We start from the raw sequence: 27,773 nt of genomic DNA on the forward strand, positions 1-27,773 counted from the left end.
TATCTCTCTCCCTTCCTCTCTGTAAAAACTCAATAAAATATATTAAAAAAAAAAAATTCCATCATTTCAACGTATGTACGTATGTGCTTTATGTTTTTTATTATTTATTTACCACAAGTAAAGGTCAGGAATTATCTTTCTTTTCAATTTTTTTTTTTACTGTTTCACCTCATTACTGCTGTGTGTGTGCTCCATATGAGTGACGTAGGTGCTCATGTAGGTGGGTTCCGACATACAGCGAAAATCGCGTTACGTCGCTATAGGATCGGATCTCTGATGTAACCCAAGGACCAACTGTATATTGAAAAAGAATACTTTCAGCCCTGGCCAGTTTGGCTCAATGGATAGAGCGCTGACCCCAGGTTCAATTCCATTCAAAAGCATGTACCTTGGTTGCAGGCTTGATCCCTGCCCCAGTTAGGGGTGTGTGTGGGAGGCAACCAATTGATGTGTCTCTCTCACATCAATGTTTCTCTCTCTCTGTTTTTGTCCTCCCTTGCATACTCTCTAAAATCAATGGGAAAATATCCTTGGGTGAGGATTAACCAAAAAAGAAAAAAAAAAAAAAGAAGGAAGGAAGGAAGGAAAAAGGAAAGGAGAAAGGAGAAAGGAGGAAGGAAAGGAAAGAAAAAAGAATACTTCCAGGTAAAATGTTGAAAGAATAGTTTCTAAAAGGAAGGAAAGCACTAAATCTTCTACGAGCCAACATTATCTATAAAATACAGCAGTGCCTCTATCATCTTAGGGTTTTCTTTCACTGTTACTTTCCCTTAGGGGGTCGGGGACAAGAGAGAAGTTCTCACACTGTCAAGGTGAAAGCCCAGGGTTTGGGGCTCTGCTCAAGTTCCTTCCCAGTTCCTGCCCCTTAATGGGATTCTTGAGGAACTAAACATGCACTGTGTTAGGAGCACTGTTGGGCACCACTGTCTGAAATTATGAGCCTATGGTGTATCTATGCTCTGTGCCACTTCCATGAAAAAAGGAATCCTATCTAGTCTCCCACACAGCATCAAAAATGAAGCCAAGTAGTTGGTTGTCGCTAAGTATTTAATGCCTCACAAGGCATCTTCATACTTTCCACCCAGAGCCTGAACTCACAAGCAGTTACACGTACCTGGCACTAACAATTACGTATTCTAAGAATGATAGAAATCATCAACAATTACTGTTTTAATCCTGGTATTGTATACAATAGCTCCCTTTTCATGTTTGACCAGACTGAATCATCTCATTTCTGGTAGCAATGACATAATCAGCATTTTGAATAAAAAATCACTTTTTAAAATGAGTTTCCTAATATTGTTTAAATGTTGAAACTGCATATCAACTAATCATCAGTCCACATATGCTTAGAAATAAAACAATACTTTGCCTCTACGATTCAAGTCTCTATGTACTTTCTTGCAACAAAAGCCAATCTGTCCTTTTCAAAATTGTTTCTCCTGGCAAATATTTTTGCTGTCTGGCCAAGTTATGTGTTAAAAATAAAGTACAGTATTACAACATCAATCAGCATTGAAAGTACTTAATGATCTATGAAAGAAAATATACAATGATTCTTTTGAAACAACCAAGCCAATCTAAGTTTTATTTATATTATCAAATCAAGAGTGTAGCTTTGAGAAAATAAAATCACATTTGGGTTTAGAGATATAAAAGCAATATCAAGCACTTAGGTAATAAAAGAAAACAGAACACTAAGGAGATTGTAAATGGCAAGAATAGCTTAAAGGCATAAGAGAACTCTCTCTACTCCCTACTTCCTGTCTATGCAGTACTGGCCTTTTGCCTGCCCTTTCAAATATCAGTTGTATAAGCATAATTAGGGCTTTTTCTACAGCTAATATTGACTCCACAAAATAAGTCCAAAGCTACTTCACATTTACAATGAATATTAATTGTAATTTTTTTTTACATGAATAGGGACGTAGGCCATTTAAGCCTTGTCATTTATAACCAAAATCTGAAAATACTCTACTACTATTGAGAGCTTAAATGGGTGCCTGAATAAGTACTAAGTAGTGCAGGAATTCTAATATTTATCAACTCTGATAAGAATAACTCAGGTAGATGTCTAAAAGGGGATGTGGCTTCAGATATTCTAATAGCATGACATACAACACTGAGCTGTCACAGACCAAGGAGGTGGTTCAGAATACTGCTTTTCACCTCCATTAGTCAGCCCTACCCTAAGATAGCAATTCTCTGGCTAATCCCTTGGGTGCCAGTGTGTCCCCTCTGAGTTGCTCATGTCTTCCAGATAATGCTGTAGCTGCACTAGTAGCCTTCAACCTAATTTTCCCAATAAATACTGTCTCCAGATAAGAGCAACCATTTCAACATTGAGGGTACAACAGAGAGGATACTGTCCTTCCTCAGAGGAGATGGAGATATACAGAACAAATATAAGTCAGTCTATAAAAAGCCATTTTCCTGACAGGAAGAAAGATGTAACATGAAAAGAACATGAACTTTGGCCAAAGGTAAAACATCAGAGTTCAAATTTCAGCTTCTTTAACTTATAAATGGAACTAATACTACTTACTTTAAAGTTGCTGTGAAGAGTAAAAGAAATAAGACTTAATATACAGTAAATGTTATATAAAATATCCATGGTACTCAATATAAAACTGTGTGCTTGCTCCAGTTTCCAGGCCCTCTAAGACAATTACAATTCCCAGGCTAGCCAAGTCCTACAAAGTAAACGGAGGACTTTTAGTTGGCCAGTAATCTGCCTCCAAATTAAGTTATCTCGAGAGGAATTGCCTCACTTGATCCACCTTATTATTTTTGTATTCCTAAAAATCTCTTATCTCCGACTCTTGCTGGATTTAGGCCCACCTACCCTGGCTTGTCCTTTGGTATCCATGTTTCAGAGGTTCTTGTCTGCTTGCCTCCTTAGCCTCCACGTCGCTGTTTCTGTTGGCTGATAGCATCTCTGCTGTGCCATCTCCTAGTTCTGCCTGTTTCTAATTTCTATCTTATTTTAGGTGGTACATGAACTCTGGCCAAGGGTAAAGTTAATTATGTGCTTTGGTGCTACTATGACTAACCCAGGCACTAAAGTTGCTGCATTTCTGATTCCTTTATCACCTTTAGACAATCTTACATTGTTACCTACTAAACACAGCCCTAGAATAGCTTCAACTTCCTGGGGACCCTTAAGTCAGAGATTAAATGAGGACCTGCCATCCTTGTCAGAGGTTAGATTCAACAAAGCACTTAAGAACCACCTGATTTTCTGAGACCCAATTCATAATCCTAAGCACAGGACTCAACTTAGTGAACTGACAAGGCTTATGAGAAACCTTACAAGCATCAAAAAATACATGAGTGGCCGTTATGTAAAGCACCATCTATAATCCTAAAAAGCTATTTATGCCCATTCATTACACAAAAAGTTACTTTTACTTGATGATATTGCACTCTCTAACACATCAGATAGCTTTAAGTAGGATGAACACAGACTGATTAGGGAGAAGTCATAAACAAAAATCAGGTAAATCAAATTAATCCCCTTGATGGTCAACAGGGTCAATCAAGCCCACACAACTGGACTGCCTCAATACCAAGGAAGCCGGAACCGGTTTGGCTCAGTGGATAGAGTGTCGACCTGCGGACTGAAAGGTCCCAGGTTCGATTCCGGTCAAGGGCATGTACCTGGGTTGCGGGCACATCCCCAGTAGGAGATGTGCTGGAGGCAGCTGATCGATGTTTCTCTCTCATCGATGTTTCTAACTCTGTATCTCTCTCCCTTCCTCTCTGTAAAAAATCAATAAAATATATTTAAAAACAAAAATACCAAGGAAAACTAACTGGACAGCCAGGGCCAATTTATGAGTCTGATTTCACAGGACCATATTCAAACATAAGCAAACTGGTTAATGGGAGATGGAAATGGAAGTCACCCACCAAAGGAAGTTGGTCTCACTCAACTGTACCAATGCACAGGGGAATGTTACAATTGATTCAATACTAGTTTGTAGGAAAAAGAAAAAAAGGAAAAGGGAAAAAACTTACTTTGTTTTTTAAGTTGTTCAATTTGTTCTTCCTTTAAATCTAATTGCTCTGTGAGTCTTGATGCTGAATCCAATGCAGCATTTGCTTCATCCAAACGTTCCTGAGGAAGAAAAGTTCATTAAAAAGCAGCAGGTAGCCCTAGCTGGTTTGGGTCAGTGGATAGAGCATCAGCCTGCAGACTGAAGGGTTGTGGGTTCAATTCTGGTCCAGGGCATTACCTCAGTTGCCCGAGGGAAGCAACCAAACAATGTGTCTCTCTCCCATCGATGTTTCTCCCTCTCTGTCTCTTCCCCTCCCTCCTACCCTCTCTAACAATCAATGGAAAAATATGCTCATGTGAGGATTAACAACAACAACAAAAAACACACACACAAAACCCAAAACAAAAAAAATGCAGCAAGTAAAGCCCTGGCCAGATAGCTGAGTTGGTTAGAGCATCATCCCAATAAGCCAAGGTTGAGGGCTCAATCTCCGGTCAGGGCACATACATACATACATACATACATATTTTAAAAATAAAAAGCAGCATGTAAAAACTACTTCACAAACATAGGGCTAGAAGACTTCTTAGAGTCAGTTAACACTTTTCATTTCAGCTGGTGACCTTGGGCAAGATGAAGCAACTAATTGTCAAAGATAGAACCCACACTTTACAACACAATACTGTGTTAAGAGGAGCTAAACAGAAAAAGACTAATACAAAAAGACAACATGGTGACAAAAGTTAAAAAAAAAAAGTGACAGAACTGAATAAAAGCTACAAAAAGCAGATACAGAACTTCAAGAAAGATAGCAACAAATGTTCTTTTTTTTTTTTTAAATATATTTTATTGATTTTTTACAGAGAGGAAGGGAGAGAGATAGAGAGTTAGAAACATCGATAGGAGAGAAACATGGATCAGCTGCCTCCTGCACATCTCCTACTGGGGATGCGCCCGCAACCCAGGTACATGCCCTTGACCGGAATCGAACCTGGGACCCTTCAGTCCGCAGGCCGACGCTCTATCCACTGAGCCAAACCGGTCTTGGCAACAAATGTTCTTTTTAATTTTTGTAAGCCTGATGGGTATAAAGTGATGTTTCATTATTAGTTTTTATTTCCCTAACTACTAGTGAATTTGAGAGTTTTTTCATGATTACAGGACAGCTAGATCTGCTCTTCTGTGAAAACCTCTTTACATACATGTGATCTTTTAGATTTTCTTACAAAAAATTTAATATTTTTTAAAATATTTGCATCTTTAAAATAATGTTTCTCAATGGGAGTACTTTTAATATTCTTGGCCTTTGACCACTAAATGCCAGAGAACCATGTAGTCACTCTAATAAACCCCAGAATTCCAGTACCACTCCCAGCTGAGCATCCTTGCTTTAATACAGCAGAAATTTAATTTTGTATATGGTGTGAGATAGGAGTCCAATTTTATTTTGTTCCATACAGAAAGCAGTTGTATCCATATCATTTATTAGATAATCTACCCTTTCCCCATTAAATTGAAATTAGTTTAGCTTAGGGTTTAGTTTTAAATTCTCAAATGTATCTTGAGCTCTGTTTCTGAATTTTCCACCTGTTCTACTACTCTAGTCAATATAATACTGATTTATGGTTCTATTTTGATATTTAGTAAGAAAGTCCCTCCTTACTATTGTTTCTTTACACAATTTTCTTAGCTATTCTAAAGTATTCACTCCTGTAAATTTCAGGTCAAGTTTTACCATCTTGAATCAGAATGTGGTACCTTTTTTGGTGTGTCATCTTGGATAGGCTATAATCCCGATTTCTATCAAATATAATCTAGATGTTGCTGTTAAGGTATCTTACAAATATAGTCAAAGTTTCTGATCAGTTTAATTTAGGGAAGGCACATTATCCTGGATAATCAGGGTGGACCTGACTGAACCAGTTGAAAGTCACTGAAAGCAGGCCAGAGGCTTCTCCCAGAAAGAGAAGGAATTCCTTCTGTGGACAGCTGCCCATGGAGTCCCTCCCGCTGGTGATGTTCCTTCCTGAGCACCTGTAGACAATAGCTGTGGCCCATGTCTATGAGTTCTATCCAGCCTGCCTATTCTGTGACCTTCCCATTCTGACTGCCAGGCCTACTAATTTTTTACTTGCTTAGCCAGCCCCCACAATCAAAATGCCAATTCTTGTAATAAATCTCACAGGTGTGTACAGCATATATATCAATGTATATATGTGTGTGTACACATAAGTGTTCACACATTAAAAATTTAATATTCAAAATGCACAAAACTAAGTTTAGTGTAAAGAAAGTATGTTTTCAAGTAATATTTTTAAAATCTCATTTTGTTTACATTTAAGAAATTATTAAAGCTTAAAACTACATTAAGATGTTTTCAAAAATTGAACAGGGTCTGGCCTATAGAGGGATTTTCAATCCCAGCAACAACATAGCGCCGGTAACTAACTATTACGCAGTCAGCTCTGGGCAGTGAACTTCCACTGGAAAGAGAGGCCCTATAGCCCCAGAGGCCAACCCCAGAACACTGCCACCCAGAGGCTGACCCACAAACTGACTCTTTGCTAAACACAAAATAAGGCAGTCTGGGAAATAAATGCGACCTGCTTTAAAATAAGGACTGTGGTTCACAACACAGAGGAACAGTATATCGCAGGGAAACTCAACACTCTCCTGAATACCTGGAAGGTCTAAGGCGAGCCACACTGAAGAATAGAAGAACCGAAGGACCTTCACTACTGCATTTTTTTTTTCTTTTTTCACTTTTTAACTAAGAAATCAATTTTTTTTTTATTTTTTTTTCTGTTCTTTTTTTTTTTCTTTTTCCATCACCTGATTTTACCCTTTTAATTACTACCTTCTTATTTTTTAACCAGTATTATTACTGCTACCATTTTACCATTTTTTAAAGTGCCATTTTATTTTCTCTTTATTTTATTTTGGGATTAGTGTTCTCCATTCTATTTTCATTGTTATATTATTGGTTGTTTCTAGTTTGCATTCATATCCAGGGAGCTGTTGCTGGAATTTGTTGGGATTAATGGCTGTTCTATAGGAGTATTCTCCTCATATAAAAAGTCTCTTCCCCTCTTCCACTTCATTCTCTCTTTTCGCTCTTTTTTTTTTTTTCTTTTCTTTTCTCGCTTTTATTTTCCCCCCTCCTTTTTCCCAATTTCATTTTTGCACTCCTTTTTTTGGTCCCTACTTTTCTTTTCTTTTTTTTCTTTTATCTTTTTCTCTTCCTTCTTCCTTATCCCCTAATTCTCTTAATTCAGGTGGTCACCTTTATTTGGAGTTATTAATATCGTGAATATATTTGTGTATAGTGCCTGGTACGTGGTGCCTTGTTGTGTTGTATTTTGTGCCTTTAAATCAATGCAGCAGATCCAAGCAACAGCAACCTCCTGAGCACCACATCCTCTGCTGAGGAACAGCAGCTGTACGTGAAACCTCGCCCCACCAGCCAGAAGAGCCACCACAGCTGTGAACAGCACCCACCAGAGGAGCTGCTGCCAACTGAAGAGCAGCAGCTACCGCAACCGCCCGAAGAGCAACCACAGACCAAGGAGTCACTGCCACCCAGGGAGCAACCACTGAATGACTCAACATCTAGATATGTCAGTGAGATCAAACATGGGTAGACAAAGAAACCCCCAAAGGAAAGAGAAGGAGGACTCTCCAGAAAAGCAGCTAAGTAATACAGAGGCATGCAACATGACAGATAAAGAATTCAGAATAAGGATCCTAGAGTGCATAAACCGGATGGAGGAAAAAATCGACAACCTCTTCAAGAAGCAAGAAGAAACAGATGAAAAAATCGATAACATATGGAAGAAGCTAGAAGAAACAGATGAAAAAATCAACAACTTAAGTAAGACCCAAGAAGAAATGAAGAGTGATATAGCTGCAATGAAAAACTCCATTGAAAGTATCAACAGTAGACTAGGAGAAGCGGAGGACCGAATTAGTGAATTAGAAGACAAGGAAGCAAAACACACCCAAAATGTACTGCAATTGGAGAAAAAAATTAAAAGACAGGAGGAGAGCCTAAGGGAGCTTTGGGACAACATGAAACAAAACAACATACGAATAATAGGAGTACCAGAACAACAGAAGGATGAACAAGGATTAGAAAACCTACTTGAAGAAATAATATCAGAAAACTTTCCTGAGGTGGGGAAGAAAAAAGTCACACAAGCCCAGAGAGTCCCAAACAAGGTGAACCCGAAAAGACCCACACCAAGACACATCATAATCACCATGGCAAATGTTCAGGACAAAGAGAGAATCTTACAGGCTGCAAGAGAGAGACGGAAAGTTACATACAAGGGATCTCCCATTAGACTGTCAAATGATTTCTCAACAGAAACACATCAGGCCAGAAAAGAATGGACTGAAATTTACAAAGTGATGCAAAGCAAAGGACTGAATCCAAGAATACTCTATCCAGCAAGGCTATCATTCAAACTTGAAGGGGAAATAAGAAGCTTCACAGACAAAAAAAGGCTAAGGGAGTTTGTCACCACCAAGCCAGCAATGCAAGGAATGCTAAAGGGACTGGTATAAAAAGAAGAAATAAAAAGCTCAGAAAGAAAACAGCCACACACACACACAAAAAGAAATGGCTACAAACAAGTACCTTTCAATAATAACTTTAAACGTAAACGGACTAAATGCTCCAACCAAAAGACATCGAGTGGCTGAATGGATAAAAAAACATGACCCATACATCTGCTGTCTACAAGAAACCCACCTCATTAGAAGGGACTCACACAGACTGAAAGTGAAAGGATGGAAAAATATCTTTCAGGCAAATGGAAAGGAAAAGAAAGCTGGGGTAGCAATACTTATATCGGACAAAATAGACCTCAAAGTGAAGGCCTTAACAAGAGATAAGGAAGGCCACTTCATAATACTAAAGGGATCAATACAACAAGAAGATATAACCCTGGTAAACATATGCACCCAATGTAGGAGCACCCAAATTCATAAAAAAACTCCTGGAAAATATCAAAGGAGAGATCGACAACAATACAATCATAGTAGGGGACTTTAATACACCATTGACAGCACTGGATAAGTCCTATAGACAAACAATCAGCAAAGATACAGCAATCCTAAATGACTTACTAGATCAGATGGACTTAATAGACATCTTCAGAACACTTCACCCCAAAGCCAGGGAATATACGTTCTTCTCAGGTGCTCATGGTACATCTTCAAAAATAGACCACATATTGGGTCACAAGCAAAGTATCCCCAAATTCAAGAAGATTGAAATCATAAAAAGCATCTTCGCAGACCACGATGGCATAATACTAGAAATAAACTACAATAAAAACAACCCAAAATACTCAAACACCTGGAAGCTGAATAGCATGTTATTAAATATTGATTGGGTTACCAATGAGATCAAAGAAGAAATTAAAAACATCCTGGAAACTAATGACAATGAAAACACAACAATCCAAAACCTATGGGACACAATGAAAGCAGTCCTGAGAGGGAAGTTTACAGCTCTACAGGCCTATCTCAAAAAACAAGAAAAAATGGTAGTAAATCATCTAACTCTACAACTCAAAGAATTAGAAAGAGAGCAACAAGAAAACCCCAGAGTGAGCAGAAGGAAGGAGATAATAAAGCTTAGAGCAGAAATAAATGACATAGAGACCAAAAAAACAATACAGAAAATCAATGAAACCAAGAGCTGGTTCTTTGAAAGGATAAACAAGATTGACAAACCTCTAGCCAGACTCACCAAGAAGCAGAGAGAGAGGACCCAAATAAATAAAATCAGAAACGATAGAGGCGAAATAACAACAGACCCCACAGAAATACAAATGATTGTTAAAAAATACTATGGACAGCTCTACTCCAACAAACTAGACAACATGGAGGAAATGGACAAATTCCTAGAAAAATACAACATTCCAAAACTCAATCAGGAAGAATCTAAAAATCTCAACAGGCCAATAACTATGGAAGAAATTGAAGCAGTCATCAAAAAGCTTCCATCAAACAAAAGCCCAGGACCAGACGGCTTCACAGGGGAGTTTTACCAAACATTCAAGGAAGAACTAAAACCTATCCTCCTCAGACTACTACAAAAAATTCAAGAGGAAGGAACACTTCCAAGCTCATTCTATGAAGCCAGCATCACCCTAATACCAAAACCAGGTAAAGACAACACAATGAAAGAGAATTACAGGCCAATATCCCTCATGAACATAGATGCCAAAATCCTCAACAAAATCTTAGCAAATCGGATCCAGGAGTACATCAGAAAGATCATACACCATGACCAAGTAGGATTTATCCCAGGGATGCAAGGATGGTACAATATCCGCAAATCAATAAACGTGATACATCACATAAACAAATTGAAAGAAAAAAACCACATGGTCATATCAATTGATGCAGAAAAAGCATTTGACAAAATTCAACACCCATTTTTGATAAAAACTCTCAGCAAGGTGGGAGTAGAAGGATCATACCTCAACATAATAAAAGCCATATATGACAGGCCCACAGCCAACATCATACTCAATGGACAAAAACTAACACCATTTCCCCTAAGAACAGGAACAAGACAGGGATGCCCCCTCTCACCACTCCTGTTCAACATAGTACTGGAAGTGTTAGCCATTGCAATTCGGCAAGAAGAAGAAATAAAAGGCATCCAAATTGGAAAAGAGGAAGTAAAACTGTCCTTATTTGCAGACGACATGATATTATACATACAAAACCCTAGAGATTCCATCAAAAAGCTACTAGACTTAATACATGAATTTGGCAATGTAGCAGGATACAAAATTAACCCCAAGAAATCTGAGGCATTTCTATACACCAATAGTGAACTTTCAGAAAGAGAGATTATAAAAACAATCCCGTTTACCATTGCACCAAAAAAATTAAGCTACCTAGGAATAAACTTAACTAAAGAGGTAAAAGACCTCTACTCAGAAAACTACAGGACGTTGAAAAAAGATATAGAGGAAGACATAAACAGATGGAAGAACATACCGTGTTCATGGATTGGTAGAATCAACATCATAAAAATGTCCATACTACCCAAAGCAATCTATAAATTCAACGCACTTCCCATTAAAATACCAAGGGCATACTTCAGAGATCTAGAACGAACTCTCCAAAAATTCATCTGGAATAAAAAAAGACCCCGAATAGCTGCAGCAATCCTGAAAAAGAACAAAGTAGGTGGGATCTCAATACCAGATATCAAGTTGTATTACAAAGCCACTGTTCTCAAAACTGCCTGGTACTGGCACAAGAATAGGCATATAGATCAATGGAATAGAATAGAGACCCCAGAAATCAGCCCGAACCAATATGCTCAATTAATATTTGACAAAGGAGGCAAGAACATACAATGGAGCCAAGATAGTCTCTTCAATAAATGGTGCTGGGAAAATTGGACAGATATATGCAAGAAAATGAAACTAGACCACCAACTTACACCATACACAAAAATAAACTCAAAATGGATAAAGGACTTAAATGTACGACGGGAAACCATAAAAATTCTAGAAGAATCCAAAGGCAACAAAATCTCAGACATATGCCGAAGCAATTTCTTCACTGATACAGCTCCTAGGGCACTTGAAACTAAAGAAAAAATGAACAAATGGGACTACATCAAAATAAAAAGCTTCTGCACAGCAAAAGAAACCATCAACAAAACAACGAGAAAACCCACTGTGTGGGAAAACATATTTGCCAATGTCATATCTGATAAGGGCCTAATCTCCAAAATTTATAGGGAACTCATACAACTTAACAAAAGAAAGATAAACAATCCAATCAAAAAATGGGCAAAGGACCTAAATAGACACCTTTCAAAAGAGGACATCCAGAAAGCCAAGAGACATATGAAAACATGCTCAAAGTCACTAATCATCCGAGAGATGCAAATCAAAACAGCAATGAGGTACCATCTCACACCTGTCAGACTGGCTATCATCAACAAATCAACAAACGACAAGTGCTGGAGAGGATGTGGAGAAAAAGGAACACTTGTGCACTGCTGGTGGGAATGCAGACTGGTGCAGCCACTATGGAAGACAGTATGGAGTTTCCTTAAAAAACTGAAAATGGAACTCCCATTTGACCCTGTGATCCCACTTCTAGGAATATATCCCAAGAAACCAGAAACACCAATCAGAAAGGATATATGCACCCCTATGTTCATAGCAGCACAATTCACCATAGCTAAGATCTGGAAACAGCCTAAGTGCCCATCAGTAGATGAATGGATTAGAAAACTGTGGTACATCTACACGATGGAATACTATGCTGCTGTAAAAAGGAAGGAACTCTTACCATTTGCAACGGCATGGATGGAACTGGAGAGCATTATGCTAAGTGAAATAAGCCAGTCAATAAAGGAAAAATACCACATGATCTCACTCATTCATGGACAATAGAGACCATTATAAACTTTTGAACAATAATATATACAGAGGCAGAGCTGCCTCAAACAGATTGTCAAACTGCAGCGGGAAGGCCGGGGAGGGTTGGGGGGCAGGAGGTAGGGGGGTAAGAGATCAACTAAAGGACTTGTATGCATGCATATAAGCATAACCAATGGACATAAGACACTGGGGGATAGGGGAGGCTAGGGGACTGTCTAGGGCGGGGGGATAAAATGGATACATATGTAATACCCTTTGTAATACTTTAAGCAATAAAAAAAAAAAAAGATGTTTTCAAAAATTAACATTTACATTTTGTCACTCTTTCTACTATTGTTTGGGTTATATTTCTTTTTTTTTTTTAAATATATTTTATTGATTTTTTACAGAGAGGAAGGGAAAGAGATAGAGAGCTAGAAACATCGATGAGAGAGGAACATCGATCAGCTGCCTCCTGCACATCTCCTACTGGGGATGTGCCCGCAACCCAGGTACATGCCTTTGACCGGAATCGAACCTGGGACCTTTCAGTCCGCAAGCCGACGCTCTATCCACTGAGCCAAACCGGTTTCGGCTGTTTGGTTTATATTTCATTAATTTTAGCTTTTATCTTTACTAATTCCCTCTTTAGTTTCTTCCAATTTATTTTATTCTTTTTCTAAATATATGTTACACTTTAAATTTGAAAAAAACCACCTAGCTTAAAAAGAAGATCTGACTTCTATTCAAACAGTGTGACAGACTGGATACTCTGGACCCAATGGAAACAATTAAAAGTGTTGGATAAAATACATTTTAAATGTATTAATGAGCTGGCCATAAAGTTAACATAAATGGTTAATGAACATTAAAAGATGCTTGACCTCGCCCTGGCCAGTGTGGCTCAGTTGTTTGGATGTCGTCCTGTGCACTAAAATGTTGGTGGTGCAATTCCTGGTCAGGGCACATGCCTGACTTCCGGGCTCGATCCCCTGGTGTGCAGGGGGCAGCCAATAAATGTTTGGCTCTCATACCAATGTTTCTCTCTCTCTCTCTCTCTCTCTCTCTCTCTCTCTCTCTCTCTCTCTCTCCCCCCCCCCTTACTCTCTCCAAAAAAATAAATAAAATGAATACATACATGCATACATACATAAGTAAATACATACATAAATTAAAATAAAAAGGTGCTTGACCTCATTAGTAATCAAAGAAATGCAAACTAAAACCATAAGAAGATAGCCCTCCTCCCTCCCACATTGGCAAAAAGTGAAAATATTCTTATAAAGTCAAGTGCTGACAAGGATGTAGAACAAGAACTCTTATGTACCACTGGAAGGACTAAATAAGCACAACTACTTTAAAAGATAATTTTCCATCATCTAATCAAGTTGAAATTGCTCATATATATCCCATAGCTCAGCAATTCCAATCAAGACACACAAAATAGCCAAAACCGGTTTGGCTCAGTGGATAGAGCGTCGGCCTGCGGACTGAGGGGTCCCGGGTTCGATTCCGGTCAAGGGCATGTACCTGGGTTGCGGGCACATCCCCAGTGGGAGATGTGCAGGAGGCAGCTGATCGATGTTTCTCTCTCATCGATGTTTCTAACTTTCTATCTCTCTCCCTTCCTCTCTGTGAAAAATCAATAAAATATTTAAAAAAAAAAAAAGACACACAAAATAGAAACTCTTGTATATGTATACCAGAAGATATAAACAAGGAAGTTCATAACCACATTGTTTGCATAGTAGATAATGAAAATTACTTTATCAATAAAATAAGTAAATAATTATATATTTATGCAATGAATAGAACAGTAAAAGAGTGAACCATCTGCACACAGTAACACACAGTAACATGGCTAAAAATCATGAACATAATACTAAGCAAAAAAGCAAGTCTCAGAAAAATTACTCAATCTACATATACAGTGGGGCCTTGACTTATGAGTTTAATTCGTTCCGAGACCAAGCTCGTTAAGGAGCTCTAACTCAAATTACTCTATCAACTCAATGCAAAAAATCGGCCGAGAGACAGCTGGTATCTCAAAAAACTTGTTAGTCGGGACACTCGTAAGTCAAGGCCCCACTGTAGTTTAAAATTCCACTTAATACAGAATTCAAATATATGTAAAACCAAACAATGTATTGTTTGGAGATATAAATCTACATGTTAAAACCATAAAAATAACAAAGGGGGAAAACAAACTTTTGGAGTAGGAGGTGGTAAGAAGGGGATGATATGAGGAAAGGTGCATAAGGAATTTCAAAGGGTGTCATTTTATTTCTTATATTGGGTGGTATGTGGATATTTGCTGTATTGTTATTTTTATATTTTATACATATTATCTAAACTAGTCTGGCCTGCGGTCAGGGTCAGGGCCATCTTCCCCGGCTGCCTGCAGCCTGCCATACCCCCTTCCCCACCCCCCGCCCCGGCCACCACCCACCCCGGTTCCCCATTCCCCATCAGGCTATCGGAGCCTGATGGCCAGGGGAAGGGACCTAGAGGTCAGCCGTTCCCACCGCTCACCGGTCCTGCCCCCGCCGCAGGTTGCCCTCTGTGTGTGGGGTGACTGGTGGGGTGGGGGCCTTGGTGTGGAGCCACCTGCATCCCCTGCCACCCACCCCAATTCCCTGTTCACCATTGGGAGATTGGAGTCTGCCAGCCTGGGAAAGGGACCAAGAGGTGGTTAGTGCACCTCATAGTGACTGGTTGAGCGGTCGTTCTGGTTGTTCCACTGTTAGGATCAATTTGCATATTACCCTTTTATTATGTAGGATTATTATATAGGACTAGGGGCCCAGTGCACAAAATTCGTGCACTGGGTGTGTGTGTGGGGGGGGGGGTGTCCCTCAGCCCAGCCTGCCCCCTCTCACATACTGGGAGCCCTCAGGCGTTGACCCCCATCACCCTCCAAGCACAGGATCGGCCCCTTGCCCAGGCCTGACGCCTCTGACAGAGGTGTCAGGCCTGGGCAGGGGACCCTCATTTCCCCCCATCACTGGTTCTGCCCCCCGCCCAAGCCTGACGCCTCTGGCCCAGGCATCAGGTCTGGGCAGGGGACCCCCAGACTCCTCCGATTGCTGGCTCTGCCCCTTGCCCAGGCCTGATGCCTCAGCCAGAGGCGTAGACCCCCATCACCCTCTGATCACCTGATCGGCCCCTTGCCCAGGCCTGACGCCTCCGCCAGAGGTGTCAGGCTTGGACAGGGGACCCCCATCTCCCCCCGATCACTGGCTCTGGCCCCCGCCCAGGCCTGAGGCCTCTGGCCCAGGAATCATGCCTGGGCAGGGGACCCCCATCTCCCTCTGATCGCTTGCTCCACCCCCCGCCCAAGCCTGACGCCTCTGACCCAGGCTTCAGGCCTGGGCAAGGGGACCATCATATCCCCCCAATCCCCGGCTCAGCCCCCCGCTCAGGCCTGATGCCTCGGCCAGAGGAGTTGACCCTCATCACCCTCCGATCACCAATCACCGGATCGGCCCCTTGACCAGGCCTAAGGCCTCCGGCAGAGGTGTCAGGCCTGGGCAGGGGACCCCCAGCTCCCCGCGGTTGCAGGCTCCGCCCCTGCCCAGGCCTAACGCCTCTGGCCTAGGCGTCCGGCCCGGGCAGTGGGGACCCGCAGCTGCAGCGGCCCCGCGATCGTGGGCTCCACTTTAGGCCCAGGCAAGGGACCCCTAGCTCCCGGGACTGCCAGCTTCGACCGTGTCCAGCTCCCATCGCTGCCTCCACCCCTACTTCCTGCTATCACTGGCCAGGGCGGCAAAGGCGCCTGATTCTCCGATCATGGCTGGGGGGCAGGGCCAAGGCGGCCCCAGGGCCGCCTTGGCCCTGCCCCCCAGCTCTTAGCTCCCCCCTGGGTTTCCGATCACTATCAGTGGCAGGGGGCTTCTTCCTGCTTTCCCTTTCTCCTCCCTGCATTGTGCCTACATATGCAAATTAACCACCATCTTGTTGGCAGTTAATTTGCATATAGCCCTGATTAGCCAATGAAAAGGGTATCGTCGTACGCCAATTACCATTTTTCTCTTTTATTAGTGAGATACTATTTTACAACCACTCAATAGTTAATAATTTCAAAACTTTATAGGAAATATGGCTTTACTTATTTGGAATATTAATGTGCCTGCACAACATGACAGGTAAACAAATTTTATTTTCCACCAGCGTCAATTCATGACTTAGAAAAGTTTATCCTAAATCTAAAAGCAAGTCACTTTGGTGTCATATCTCTTCATGAAGGTTCATTTTATTTATATCTTATGTATGATTTTTGCATATACGAAATATAGCATAACAATAAAGATAAAAATATTTTAAAGGATTACTCTGCAAAAGAAAAATCTAATGGGATAACATACATTAATTTAATCCATGTGAAATAAAGTACTCAATATATTTTGTTGAAAAGAGAAAATTATAAAGTTAAAATTGTAGATTAATTTGTTGTTTTTTCCCTTCAGTGATCTCTAAAATACTCATCTGTGCCAAAAAAACTGAAAATGTCCCGTCACCTCATATTTGCTGTGTCTACTCTGTAAGTCACAGGAGGAAAATCCTGAGTATCTTGTTCACTATTATGCCACACTATGGGGTACAGATTAGTTACTCAAATAATATTTAATAAATTAGTTGTTTAGAGATTATTTCCAAGACAAAGATTCTATAAGAAATTGCTTCATTAAAAATAATATTTACAAGGGAAATTATTTCAACCAACCTGCACTGACATCAGTTTTCCTTCCAGATTTTCTGCCTTTTTCTTCCATTCAGCTCCAAGCTGTTTGTGCTTTTCTAGTTCAGCAGAATACATAGCTTTTTCCTCTAAAGAGGAAGAAAGTTACATAGTATTTTGCAATTGTGCGATAAAATTAGAATTTTAAACTACTTGAAATTTTAAGAATTCAACAAAAACATTTCATATGTCTCAACAATTACACATGCCTGAGTGATAGTGTTAAAGGAATTAAGGTAATGAGATCAGTTTCCTCTGCCTAACTGATTCTCCATCTTGTCCATCTTGCAAACTCTTCCCTCCCTCCAGAACTCCACCCAAATATTTCCTCTTTGGCAAAGTTTTCCCTACAGCCCCAGTACCATATACTTTGTACACATGTTCAGTTTAGTATTATATAGAGTAGATCTAGAGAAATCTTATATTTAAAATTCAACATTTCAACCATGAGTAACCCTGTACAAATTTAAAGTTTGACTTAGGCACAAAACTAGAACTCTTGTTGCTTCATTAGCCTCATATCCCCTAATCACCCACTTGCCCTCACTAGCAGTTAATTCATTGCCAATAATTACTGAATGTATGGATAAACAAATGGATGGGAGAATGATCTAAGGGGGTAAATCTGAGGATGGGAGATAGATGTGAGAAAGCATATTCAGTTATCAGGGTCCAACTGTTCCAGTCACTATTGTGTCTCCAAAAATTATTTTCCACCAGGACTAGAAAACATAAATACCTCAAAGTATAGATGAAGAGCTAAGAACAGGCTCATCAATATTTCAAAGGACAGCAGTTACTGATGATTAACTCTTTGAAGTGGATTCAACCTCCAACCGATATCTCAAAACCTAACCATCTTTTCTACCAGTGCCTCTCTCTTCCTTTGTATTCCACTTGTTATCACATGATCATCCTTTCTTTGTTACACTTATAGTTACCCAACACTTACCTTAATAGCTCCTGACATGATACTAAAATAAATTTTTGATAATTACTATATATAGTTCATGTTCTCTAGTCTTAATTATAAAAGCAGTCTAAATTAACTTGTTGATGGCTACTTATCTTCCCCCTACGAGTGGGTAATCTTTCAAAGATATCCACATCCCCAGGCCTAATCTAAAATGGCACTGAAATAAGCCATAATTCCCCATAACTATGATAATTTTTCTTCAGTGTGAGATTAACCATACTACTTACCTTGCTGGAAATGCTCTAGTACCATCTGCAGGTTGGACAGTGATAGAGCATACTGCTTTACTTGTTCCCGAGACATAGAAAGCTGCAGGGCAGTCTCATCCCTTTGCTTGGAGACTACATTCAATTGTTCCTGCAATGACTCTACCTGCAAATTGGCTTGATGGCTTCAAACAAAAAGAATAAAAGTCAAACTATTTCTATTTAGGTTCTTTACAAGATGAAACATCTTCCGTACATTTTAGTGGAGTAAATGCAAATTAGACTTCATAGTATTTAGATAACTTTAACAAGATGAAGTCTCCTACTTTTTTTATGTTAAAATATACATAATATTTACCATTTTAATCTTTTCTGAGTGTAGAGTTCAGTGGCACTAAGTGCATTCACATTATTGTACAACCATCACCACCATTCATCTCCAGAACTTTTTTCATCTTACCAAGCCAAAACACCACACCCATTAAACAACAACTCCCCGTTCCCCCAGCAACCATAATTCTACTTTCTGTCTCTATGAATGTGACCTATATTTTATTGCATTAAAGAAACTTGAAGAGTGCCCCTGATCTTTGTTCTCCCTGTTTTTAACTATCCTTCTTGTGAAAGTGACTCTAAATGGCAATCATTTTAAAAGACAGCATTGCGTAAACAAGAACTGTCACCATGAGAAAAATTTATAAACAGCAGGCAACTCTATGATGTAATTTATCATAAAATTGTAAGTTCTAAGGGCCCTTGGAAGGCATTTTGTCCAGCTTCCAATCCAATGAGCAATGAATTCTATGACACCCCCATGCTTTTAACACGTGAAATCATGAAGTCACAGCTTTCCTAAGGTGAGCCCATAGATTAACTGCTCTGATTACTAGTTAATTATCTTTTACCATCATTTTCTGTGTGTATTAAATAACCCCTACAACTGCCCCAAGTGATTAAATCAGAGTTCCCTAAGAGATTTATATAGCATCTATCCAGGCTTATGTCACTGATGTACTTCCTTAATGTATAATTATTACATACAAAATATTGCAATAGTCTTTCCTGGGTTTTTAATACCCAGTTAAATCCTTACTCGAGAAGCCCATCCAAGTCCATTTAGAGCAGCTACTCTGAAGAAACTTTACCCAGTAGCACCCTCTTGTGGAAAGAGCAGTAAATTGATAAATAGGAGACAACTGCCCTTAAATGTCCCTGAGTTGTATTCAACTTTGCTGGTTAGAAAATCACTCAAAGATAGTAAAGATTAAATGAGCTGTGGATGTCACTCAAGAGGTTAACAGATTACCACATGTTACTGTTGTTAGGTAGGATTGTAGATCTGAATTACTTATATAAAAATATTTAATGAACATCTATTAAATTATGTGTGAGAATATATGCTTGTGGGAAGGGTACAAAACAAATGACATCATTCCTACCCTTAGTAACCTTACATTCCATTGGGTGGGAGAAAATGTAAGATGGGTAAACATTACCTGTACCCTAAAGTAAGATAGAAGTGCCCTATCAAAGACACAAATTACTACGCGGGTTCAAAGGAAATAGTTATCACACCAGGGTTTGGTTTTGGGTTTGAGGAGTGGGGTGAAGAAACAGTGTTAATGAAGAAAATGCTATTTGAAGGACAGATGGGATGGACAGAAATACTGTTAGGGATCAGGCCCGCTTTCAGTAGAAGAGAGAATATAAACAAAAAGTAGGAAGAAATAGAAAAATAGCTGTATCTGAATAACTGAGTGATAAAGTTCGGGTAATGTAGATAATAGTGAGAAATAAGGCTAATGGTTTTGGAAAAAGGAGTAACAAGGTCACAGCTCTACTCAATGAAGGTTATTCTGGCAATTATGAAGGGTAAATGAAAAAAGGCAGAGACTAGACTGTTTTAATTAGAGAAAACAAGGGCCTGAATATTTAAAGGAAAGTACCAATTTCATAGTCTGAGGATGTTTTGGCATTTCTCCCTTTGTGAAACACATACACAAATGATCATCCATTATTCTCAATCTCATTTTAAAAAAGCTTTCCTTCTGAGCCTGAAGGCATAATAATATACCCTACAATGTGAGGGAGGACTTCATTCTCAGAAGTATTGTCTCTACTGGCCCACAATTTATTTGCACACAGATATATTTACTATCTCCTTGTATATCCTTCAGCATCATACATGGTAAAAAAAATAAGTTAAAAGATGTGCATATCACCCTGGCTTGCGTGGCTCATTTAGGTGAGGGCTGTCTCATGTACTAAAAAGTCACTGGTTTGATTCCCAGTCAGGGCACGTGCCTGGGCTGGGGCTCAAACCCCAGTAAGGGAAGTGTAAGAGGCAGCCAATAGATGTTTCTCTCTCTTATGGATGTTTCTCTCTCTCTCTCCCTCTTTCTTCCCCTCTCTTTAAAGTCAATAAAAACATATTTAAAAAAAATTTTTTTTAAAGATGTGCATATCACTAAATGGAAATATAAATAGACATTATTTTTCTGTAAAATTATTTGGCAGTACATTTCAAAAGTTTTAAAAAAAAATCATTGAACTAAACTTCCATTTCTAAAAATTTACGCCAAGAAAGTAATTTGTCATCAACACAAAAATACCTATCTTGAGATATGATAGCACTCTTAATAATTCTGAAAAGTTGAAACTCTACATGTCCAATAATAAATGACTGGCTTAAAGAAATTATGGCAATCCAAATAATGGTATACTCTGTAGCCATAAATGATATTGCAGAAACACATGGCTTAACATGTACTGATACTCATATTAAGTAATAGAAGCAGTTTATAAAACAGTATGAATATATAATCTCTAGTTTGCTTTAAAAAATATATAATATGTACACAAACATACAGAATCATATAAAGGCAAAAAAATAAAAAGATTATTTGAGGGTGGGTGGGATTGTGACTTTATGTTCTTTTGGCTTAAGTGGTTTTCCTAAAGTGACAAATAAAATGTTTTGTCATAAGAAAACAAAACAAAACATTTTATTGAGAAAAATAACATGATCTCACTCATTAGTAGAATATAATGAACAACATAAACTGATCAACAAAAACAGATCCAGAGACAGAGAAGCATCGATCGGACCGTCAAACCTCAGAGGGAAGGTAGAGGAGGGTGGGGGTAAGGCGGAAGAGATCAACCAAAGGACTGGGATGCATGCATACAAGCCAAACCAATGGACACAGACACCAGGGGGGTGCGGGCATGAGTGAGGGAGTGGAGTGGTGAGGGCATGAGTGGGGGGATGGGAGGGCAATGGGGGATAAGGACACATATGTAATACCTTAATCAATAAAGAAAAGAAAAGAAAAAAAAAAAAATATATATATATATGGGGACCCGGTTATTCCAAAGTTCTAAGAAACAAAGAGTTAATTCTTACTGACCCAGGTTAATTCTTCACCTTGTTACTTCCTTTACTCTCTCCTTCTTAGAGCCAAACCTTGTTCAACCTCAGATCATTTGATTAAAAATAAAATCACACAAATTTAATTAAATTAATCCTTTAAGAGCTTGAAAACTAAATGAATCAGTTGGGATTTAAGTCTAAACTCCTAAAATGATGAGAAGCAATTCAATTATCTAGGTAATGGTTAAGATTCCAAGAAACCTCACTTTAAATGCCAGATCTAGTTAAGAGTTAGACCCCAGGATGAAACCCCCACACACTGTGCCTGACCTCAGGAAGGTTACTAAGCCTCTTTAAGTTTCTTTGTCTGTAAAATAGACAAAATAGATTTTGTGAGAAAAAAATGAGGCAAAATATGAAAAATGCTTATTGAGTCTTATAATCAAGAAGTGTTACTATTAAGACTAAAAATGGGAGAAAGTTACCTTGCATTTTCCATTGCACTCGAGGATGAAACTAGCTTCTCCTCCAATGCTGTGACTTTCTTTCTTAGATTAGCCTCTCTATCTTCTGCAGCCAAAGCTTCACGGGTATAAGAATCTTCTGTTTCTAAAAGATGGTTACGCAATCTCTCTAGTTCCTGGTTTAAGCGTAATTCTTTGTCACGTAAATGTTGAACCTAGATAGAGGACATTTCTTTATTTTTCTTCTATAAAATGCTCCCTCCCCCTCCACAAGCCACTAACTTATCAAATTTCTCCCCAATTATTGAAGTGTATTAACTGTATATTAATTTCTCATACTGCAAGATGCATTTATGCTAGGAAAAAAGTCTCCTGAAATGATCCGGAATATTCATTTGGAAGATTTCTTTTGTAAGACCTCATTCCTGTGGCTATGATAGACTATGGAATTATACAAAGATTATACACAGACCACTTTTTCAGTAAATCTCATTTTTCCCATATTTTATGACTGGAAAAGAATTTTCTTATATCCAAGATATGCCTTTGTTTTCACATTTTTATTTTAAAAATATCAAGGTATAATTTAGTTTCAGGTGTAAAACATAATGATCAGATCACGATTTTCACTTTTGAAAACTGAAGCAAAATGCATTCTAGATCAAAATTCTACCACAGCACACTAGAGCAAGACTAAGCAAAAAATCGCCAATGAGAGAAATTCATTGTAAATGCTAATCCTTACAGTTTTCCTCCTAATGATTAAACTTGGTGTTTGAATCACTGTTTCTTTAAAGTGAAAGAATACCTCATTCTGCACAGCAGTGTTTTCCATTTGTTTCTGTTTCAGGGCCAACATGACTTGATCTCTCTCCTGCTGAAATGTAACCGTCTTCTCCTGCATTGACTTAACTGTATTTAAAAGCTGATTTAACTCCCCCGTCTCGCCCTTTAGGAAAGAAATAACCTTAGCTTTAAAGAAAAATACACTTAAGAATGACATTTCTTCACTAATTAATTTTAAAATATAGTTAACCATGTGAAGGTCATCAAAACAGGAAAGTCTGAGAAACTGTCCGTCTAAAGGAGCGTAAGGACTCATGTGGTACCCTAGATGGCATCCTCAAACAGGAGAGGGCATTTGTTAAAAGTTAAGGAAATTCAAATAAAGTGTGATCTTTATTTTTTAAAATCTTTATTGTTCAAAGTATTACATATGTCTCTTTTATCTCCCATTAACTCCCTCCAGCCCGCTAAAGTGTGAACTTTAGCTAATAGTAATGTATCAATATTAGTTCACTGGTTGTTACAAGTGTACCATAGTAATGTAAGATTAAAAATAAGGGAAATTCGGTGTGAGGTATATGGGAACTCAAGTATCTTTGCAATTTTTCTAATAATCTAAAGTGACTCTTAAAGAAAAAGTTTATTACATATATTTAAAAAGAACTCAAAAGACACAATCTCTTCAAATTTACCCTAAACAACAGTGTTCACAAACCCAAAATCACTCAAAAAAAGTGTGTGTGTGTATGTGTGTGTGTGTGTATGTGTGCGCGCGCGTGCGTGTCCCCATTCATCAGGCATTCACAATTGTTGCTGGAGAAAGTAAGTGTCAAGATGCTGGCAGAGGAGAAATAGGGAAGTCATTTTATTTATTATTATTATTTTTAATATATATCTTTGTATTCATTTCAGAGAGAAAGGGAGAGGGAGAGAGATAGAAACATCAATGATGAGAGAGAATCATTAATCGGCTACCTTCTGCAGGCCCCACGCTGGGGATTGAGCTGGCAACATGAGCATGTGCCCTGATGGGAATTGAACCCTGACCTACTGGTTCATGACAAAGCTGGGATTAGAATATTGACTGAGTCTACTATGTGAAAAGCACTACTCATGGCTAACATTTTTCAAATCCTAGGTCATGATTGATTCATAATAACCAATTTAATGCAAGCATGTCAAACTTTTTTAAATACAGCATCATATATAGTAAGGGTAATTTCTAATTCCTGAAACTTCTGTTTTACACACACACACACACACACACACACACACACACACACACACACACAAGTGCTTACTGTGTTACGAGGTAAAATGTATAACCTATTGCAGATTGTCAAAGATGGAGCATGTATTTCACAGAACTTCTCATCACATATAAAAACCTCTGAAATGTTAACATTACTAGCAGCTACTGAAATATGCCTAAAATTTGGTTATGTTGCACTGACTTAAAATACTCTTGTAACACATTTCTATTTTCTGAAGAAAAATATTATTACTAAACCTTTCCTACTTAACAGGCTCTAAAAGATTAACCCAATATAAAAAAATATTTGGAAATACCTAGTCATTTGTGGGAGAAACTTCCAGATGCCTCTGAAGAATATTTGTTTAGAATGAAACACGAAACCTTGAAATAAGTATTTCTAAGTGAACAAATTCATATTCCCCTTCAAAGATCCTATCAATGGAGTAACATTAAAAATCTCCTCCACCCGAACTTCCCTCTGTATGTAATACCCCATTCAGGACATACCTCTTTTTCTTTCAGTAGCTGCTCAAAAGCAAGAGCCTTCTCCTTCATTGAGTGGCACTCAAACTCTTTTTCTTGCAGCATCATAGAAAACTTCATGTTAGTCTCTTGTAAGGCTTGATATTCTGTTTCCTTTTCCCTGGTTTTTTCTATTATTTTTTCATTTTCCTCTTTTAATTTACAAATGTCCATTTCTAAACTTAATGTTCTCTCCTTCAGGTTTGTTACTGCCTGCCTTAAAAGTTCATTTTCATTCACCTTGTTTGTGAAATTTTCATTTACAGAAAGTAACTGATCACTTTTCGCTTTAATTAAGAGGTCTTTCTCTTTAAGTGACTTTTGCAAAACATCTTGTTTCTCCTTTAGCTGTTTAATTTCTGAATCCGTTTGTTCGTGTTCTTTTTTTTCTAGCTCTGAGGTGGCAGCAATTGAATTAGAGAGTCTGTGATTATTTTCCTGGAGAGTTCTAATTGCTGCATCTTTTTCCTGCAGCAACTTTCTTAGCTCATCTATCTCGTGCTGAGAAGCTTCACTTAATGTTTCAGACTTAGTTGTTTTAAGAGACTCTGCAGACTGGGAGGTAAGAGATGATCCAGAAGAGAACTGAGGTGAGATAATATCAAGTTTTCCTAAAAGGAGATCTTTGGTGTTGCAAAGCTGCCCTATGCTATGCTGAACTTGTGCTAATTCGTGCCCAAAAATTTTGAGTTTGGTTTCATTCTGCTCATAGCTTTGGATCAGGCCAGTATAGTCCACTTGTAACTTCGAATTGTTATCACTGTCAACCAGCACTTGCGCCTGAAGCTGATGAAGTTCTTCCTGAAGCTGAGCTGATTCGTGTTGCATATTCTGTACTGTGGTCATCACCTGCTGTTTCCACTCTTCCATTTTCTTTACTTGTTGTTTTAACTTATCGCGTTCCTGTAGAAGCTCCTCAAACTGATTACTATTAACACCTCCAACCTCATCACTGGTGCTGGATGTTTGTAAAACTGTTAATAAGGTCTGACATTTCTGACTTAATGCATCTATTTCAATGTCTTTTTCTCGAATGATACGAGATAAATTCTGAACAGTTTCTCGAAACATTTCTTGGCCAGCACCTTCAAACTGAGTGGACATTTTCTTATTTTCATCTTGCAGCTTAAGGAGGGCTGCTTCTTTGGCAGCAACTATATCCATCATTTTGTGATATTCTGTTTTTAGTTGGCTATTTTCCCTAGTCTTCTCATTCAAAACAGCTAATACTTGTTCTCTTTCCATAGCAAAGGCCTGCAGCTGCTGTTGAAGGTAAACAATATCCTGATTGTAGGAAACGGAAGAAACTCTAGCGTGGAGAGCCTGAATCTCCAAATCTTTCTGCTGGATAATCCGAGTTAGCTTTCCAACCTCATCCTTGGACAGCTGATCAATCTGTTTAGTTAAAGATAGATTCTTTTCATTTAGAAGTTTAATCTCTAATTCCCGTTCCTTTATTCCTTTTACTAACCTTTCGGTTTCAGCCTTAGATAAATCATGCTTTTCACTTCCGTTTTCTATGTTAAGGCTCTGAACTTTTGTCTCTTGAAAAATATTAGAATTCTCTGTTTGAATACCCTGCCTTTCTTCATGCAACTGGGTTTTGATTTCTTCAATTGTTTTTTGCAAAGTTTTAATTTTCTCATCTTTCTCTAATAAGAGCTGGGTGTGCGTGACATTCATTTGCTCATGTTGGTATTTAAACTCATCCATTTCCTTCTTATGTTCCTGTAAAGACTGAAGTAGTTGCATTTTACTCTGGTTTTGATCTTCAATTATCTTTCGGTGGTGTTTTATTTCCTCTTCAAGGTTATCCTTTATAATATTCAGTTGAGATACCTCAGATTCTAGTTCTGTAATACAGTCAAGGGTTTTAGGCTCAGCCACAGGTGCAGCTCGACTCTGCTGTTCCCGGAGCCGTTCCAGTTCTTCTTTTAGGTGATTGTTTTCTTCTTTCATGGATCCAAGATGTCTGTCTTTCTCCTCTATGGTTTGCTTCAAATTTTTATTTTTTCTGAAGGCTTCAGTATATTTATCTAACTCCTCCTGGAGCTCTGAACTTCTGTCTTTAAGTCTTTCAATAAAAACTTCTTTCTCATTTATAAGTTGTGTTAATTGCTTTCTCTCTTCTAAACTAGATGACAAAATGTTCTTAGTCTCTGTATGATCAATGTCTATCTGCTCAATATTCTTTTTGAGCTCTGCTATTTCCAAGTCTTTCTCTTGACTGAGCTTAATTAAACGCTCATGTTCCAGCTGTAAAGCAGAGGCACTCAAGTTCCGTGCATTTGACAGTTCTTCAATGGTCTGCTCATACTTGTTTGCTTCTTCCAACAGCCTCTTTTCAGCCCGACACAATTCTGCTTCTAACTGTCCTTTTTCCGTTTTTAGAGTCTCCAAAATTGTGTTTTTTTCCAGAGAAATCTGATTGTTACCAGCAATAGATTCTTCCAACTGATGTCTTAAATCTTTACATGCTAAAACCAACTTTTCATTTTCCATTTTGAGATCAAAAGAAACTTTCTTTAAATTTTCATTGAGCTGTTCTACTTCTGAAAGATTTTGCTTTAAGTTTCTGATGTCAGCTTCTCTTTCTTTAAGTAAGTCATCCTTAAAACTGCTGTTAGAGTCTTGATTAAGAGGCTGAGTTAATTCACACCTGACTCTAGAAAGTTCCTCCTCCTTTTGTTTAATATGTTCCTTAAGCTCAAAGTTCTCCTTCTGGATATTTAAATTATTGTTTTGTGATTTATTTAGTTGATCTACTAAATCTTCTATTTTATCCTCTAGCTCCTGCTTGGTTAAATGCAAGTCATTTAGGACCAGTTCACTTTGAATTAACTTTTCTTTCTGCATCTCTAACTCTTTAGTAATGTTCATTTTATCATCTTCAAGTTGATGAACTCTCTTTTTTTCATCATTTAGATCTATTTTAAGTTTATTGATGATGCTATCTCCCTCATTTTGCTGCTTTGATAGCTGATCTTTTATCAAAATCATGTGCTGCAAAAAATAATAATAATTTGCATATTAACTTTAAAACA

General features: G+C 38.4%; 1 protein-coding gene across 4 annotated transcripts in view; it reads right to left on the minus strand.

Annotated features, from left to right (window-relative positions):
- Positions 1 to 27,773, minus strand: part of TRIP11 (thyroid hormone receptor interactor 11) — a 74,569-nt gene that overhangs the window by 19,152 nt on the left and 27,644 nt on the right. For 3 of the 4 annotated variants that reach the window (XM_059687928.1, XM_059687919.1, XM_059687947.1), the window contains 6 exons: positions 24,715 to 27,732; positions 22,975 to 23,115; positions 22,188 to 22,381; positions 18,351 to 18,514; positions 17,133 to 17,236; positions 4,021 to 4,120 (listed from right to left, as the gene is read on the minus strand). In XM_059687928.1, coding sequence (XP_059543911.1) covers positions 4,021 to 4,120; positions 17,133 to 17,236; positions 18,351 to 18,514; positions 22,188 to 22,381; positions 22,975 to 23,115; positions 24,715 to 27,732 — 3,721 coding nt within the window. Of the gene's footprint in view, positions 1 to 168; positions 295 to 4,020; positions 4,121 to 17,132; positions 17,237 to 18,350; positions 18,515 to 22,187; positions 22,382 to 22,974; positions 23,116 to 24,714; positions 27,733 to 27,773 lie in introns of all 4 variants that reach the window. The other variant, XM_059687939.1, reaches the window with a different exon arrangement.

The sequence above is a fragment of the Myotis daubentonii genome, chromosome 1 (assembly GCF_963259705.1).
Source record: "Myotis daubentonii chromosome 1, mMyoDau2.1, whole genome shotgun sequence".
NCBI classification, from domain to species: domain Eukaryota; kingdom Metazoa; phylum Chordata; class Mammalia; order Chiroptera; family Vespertilionidae; genus Myotis; species Myotis daubentonii.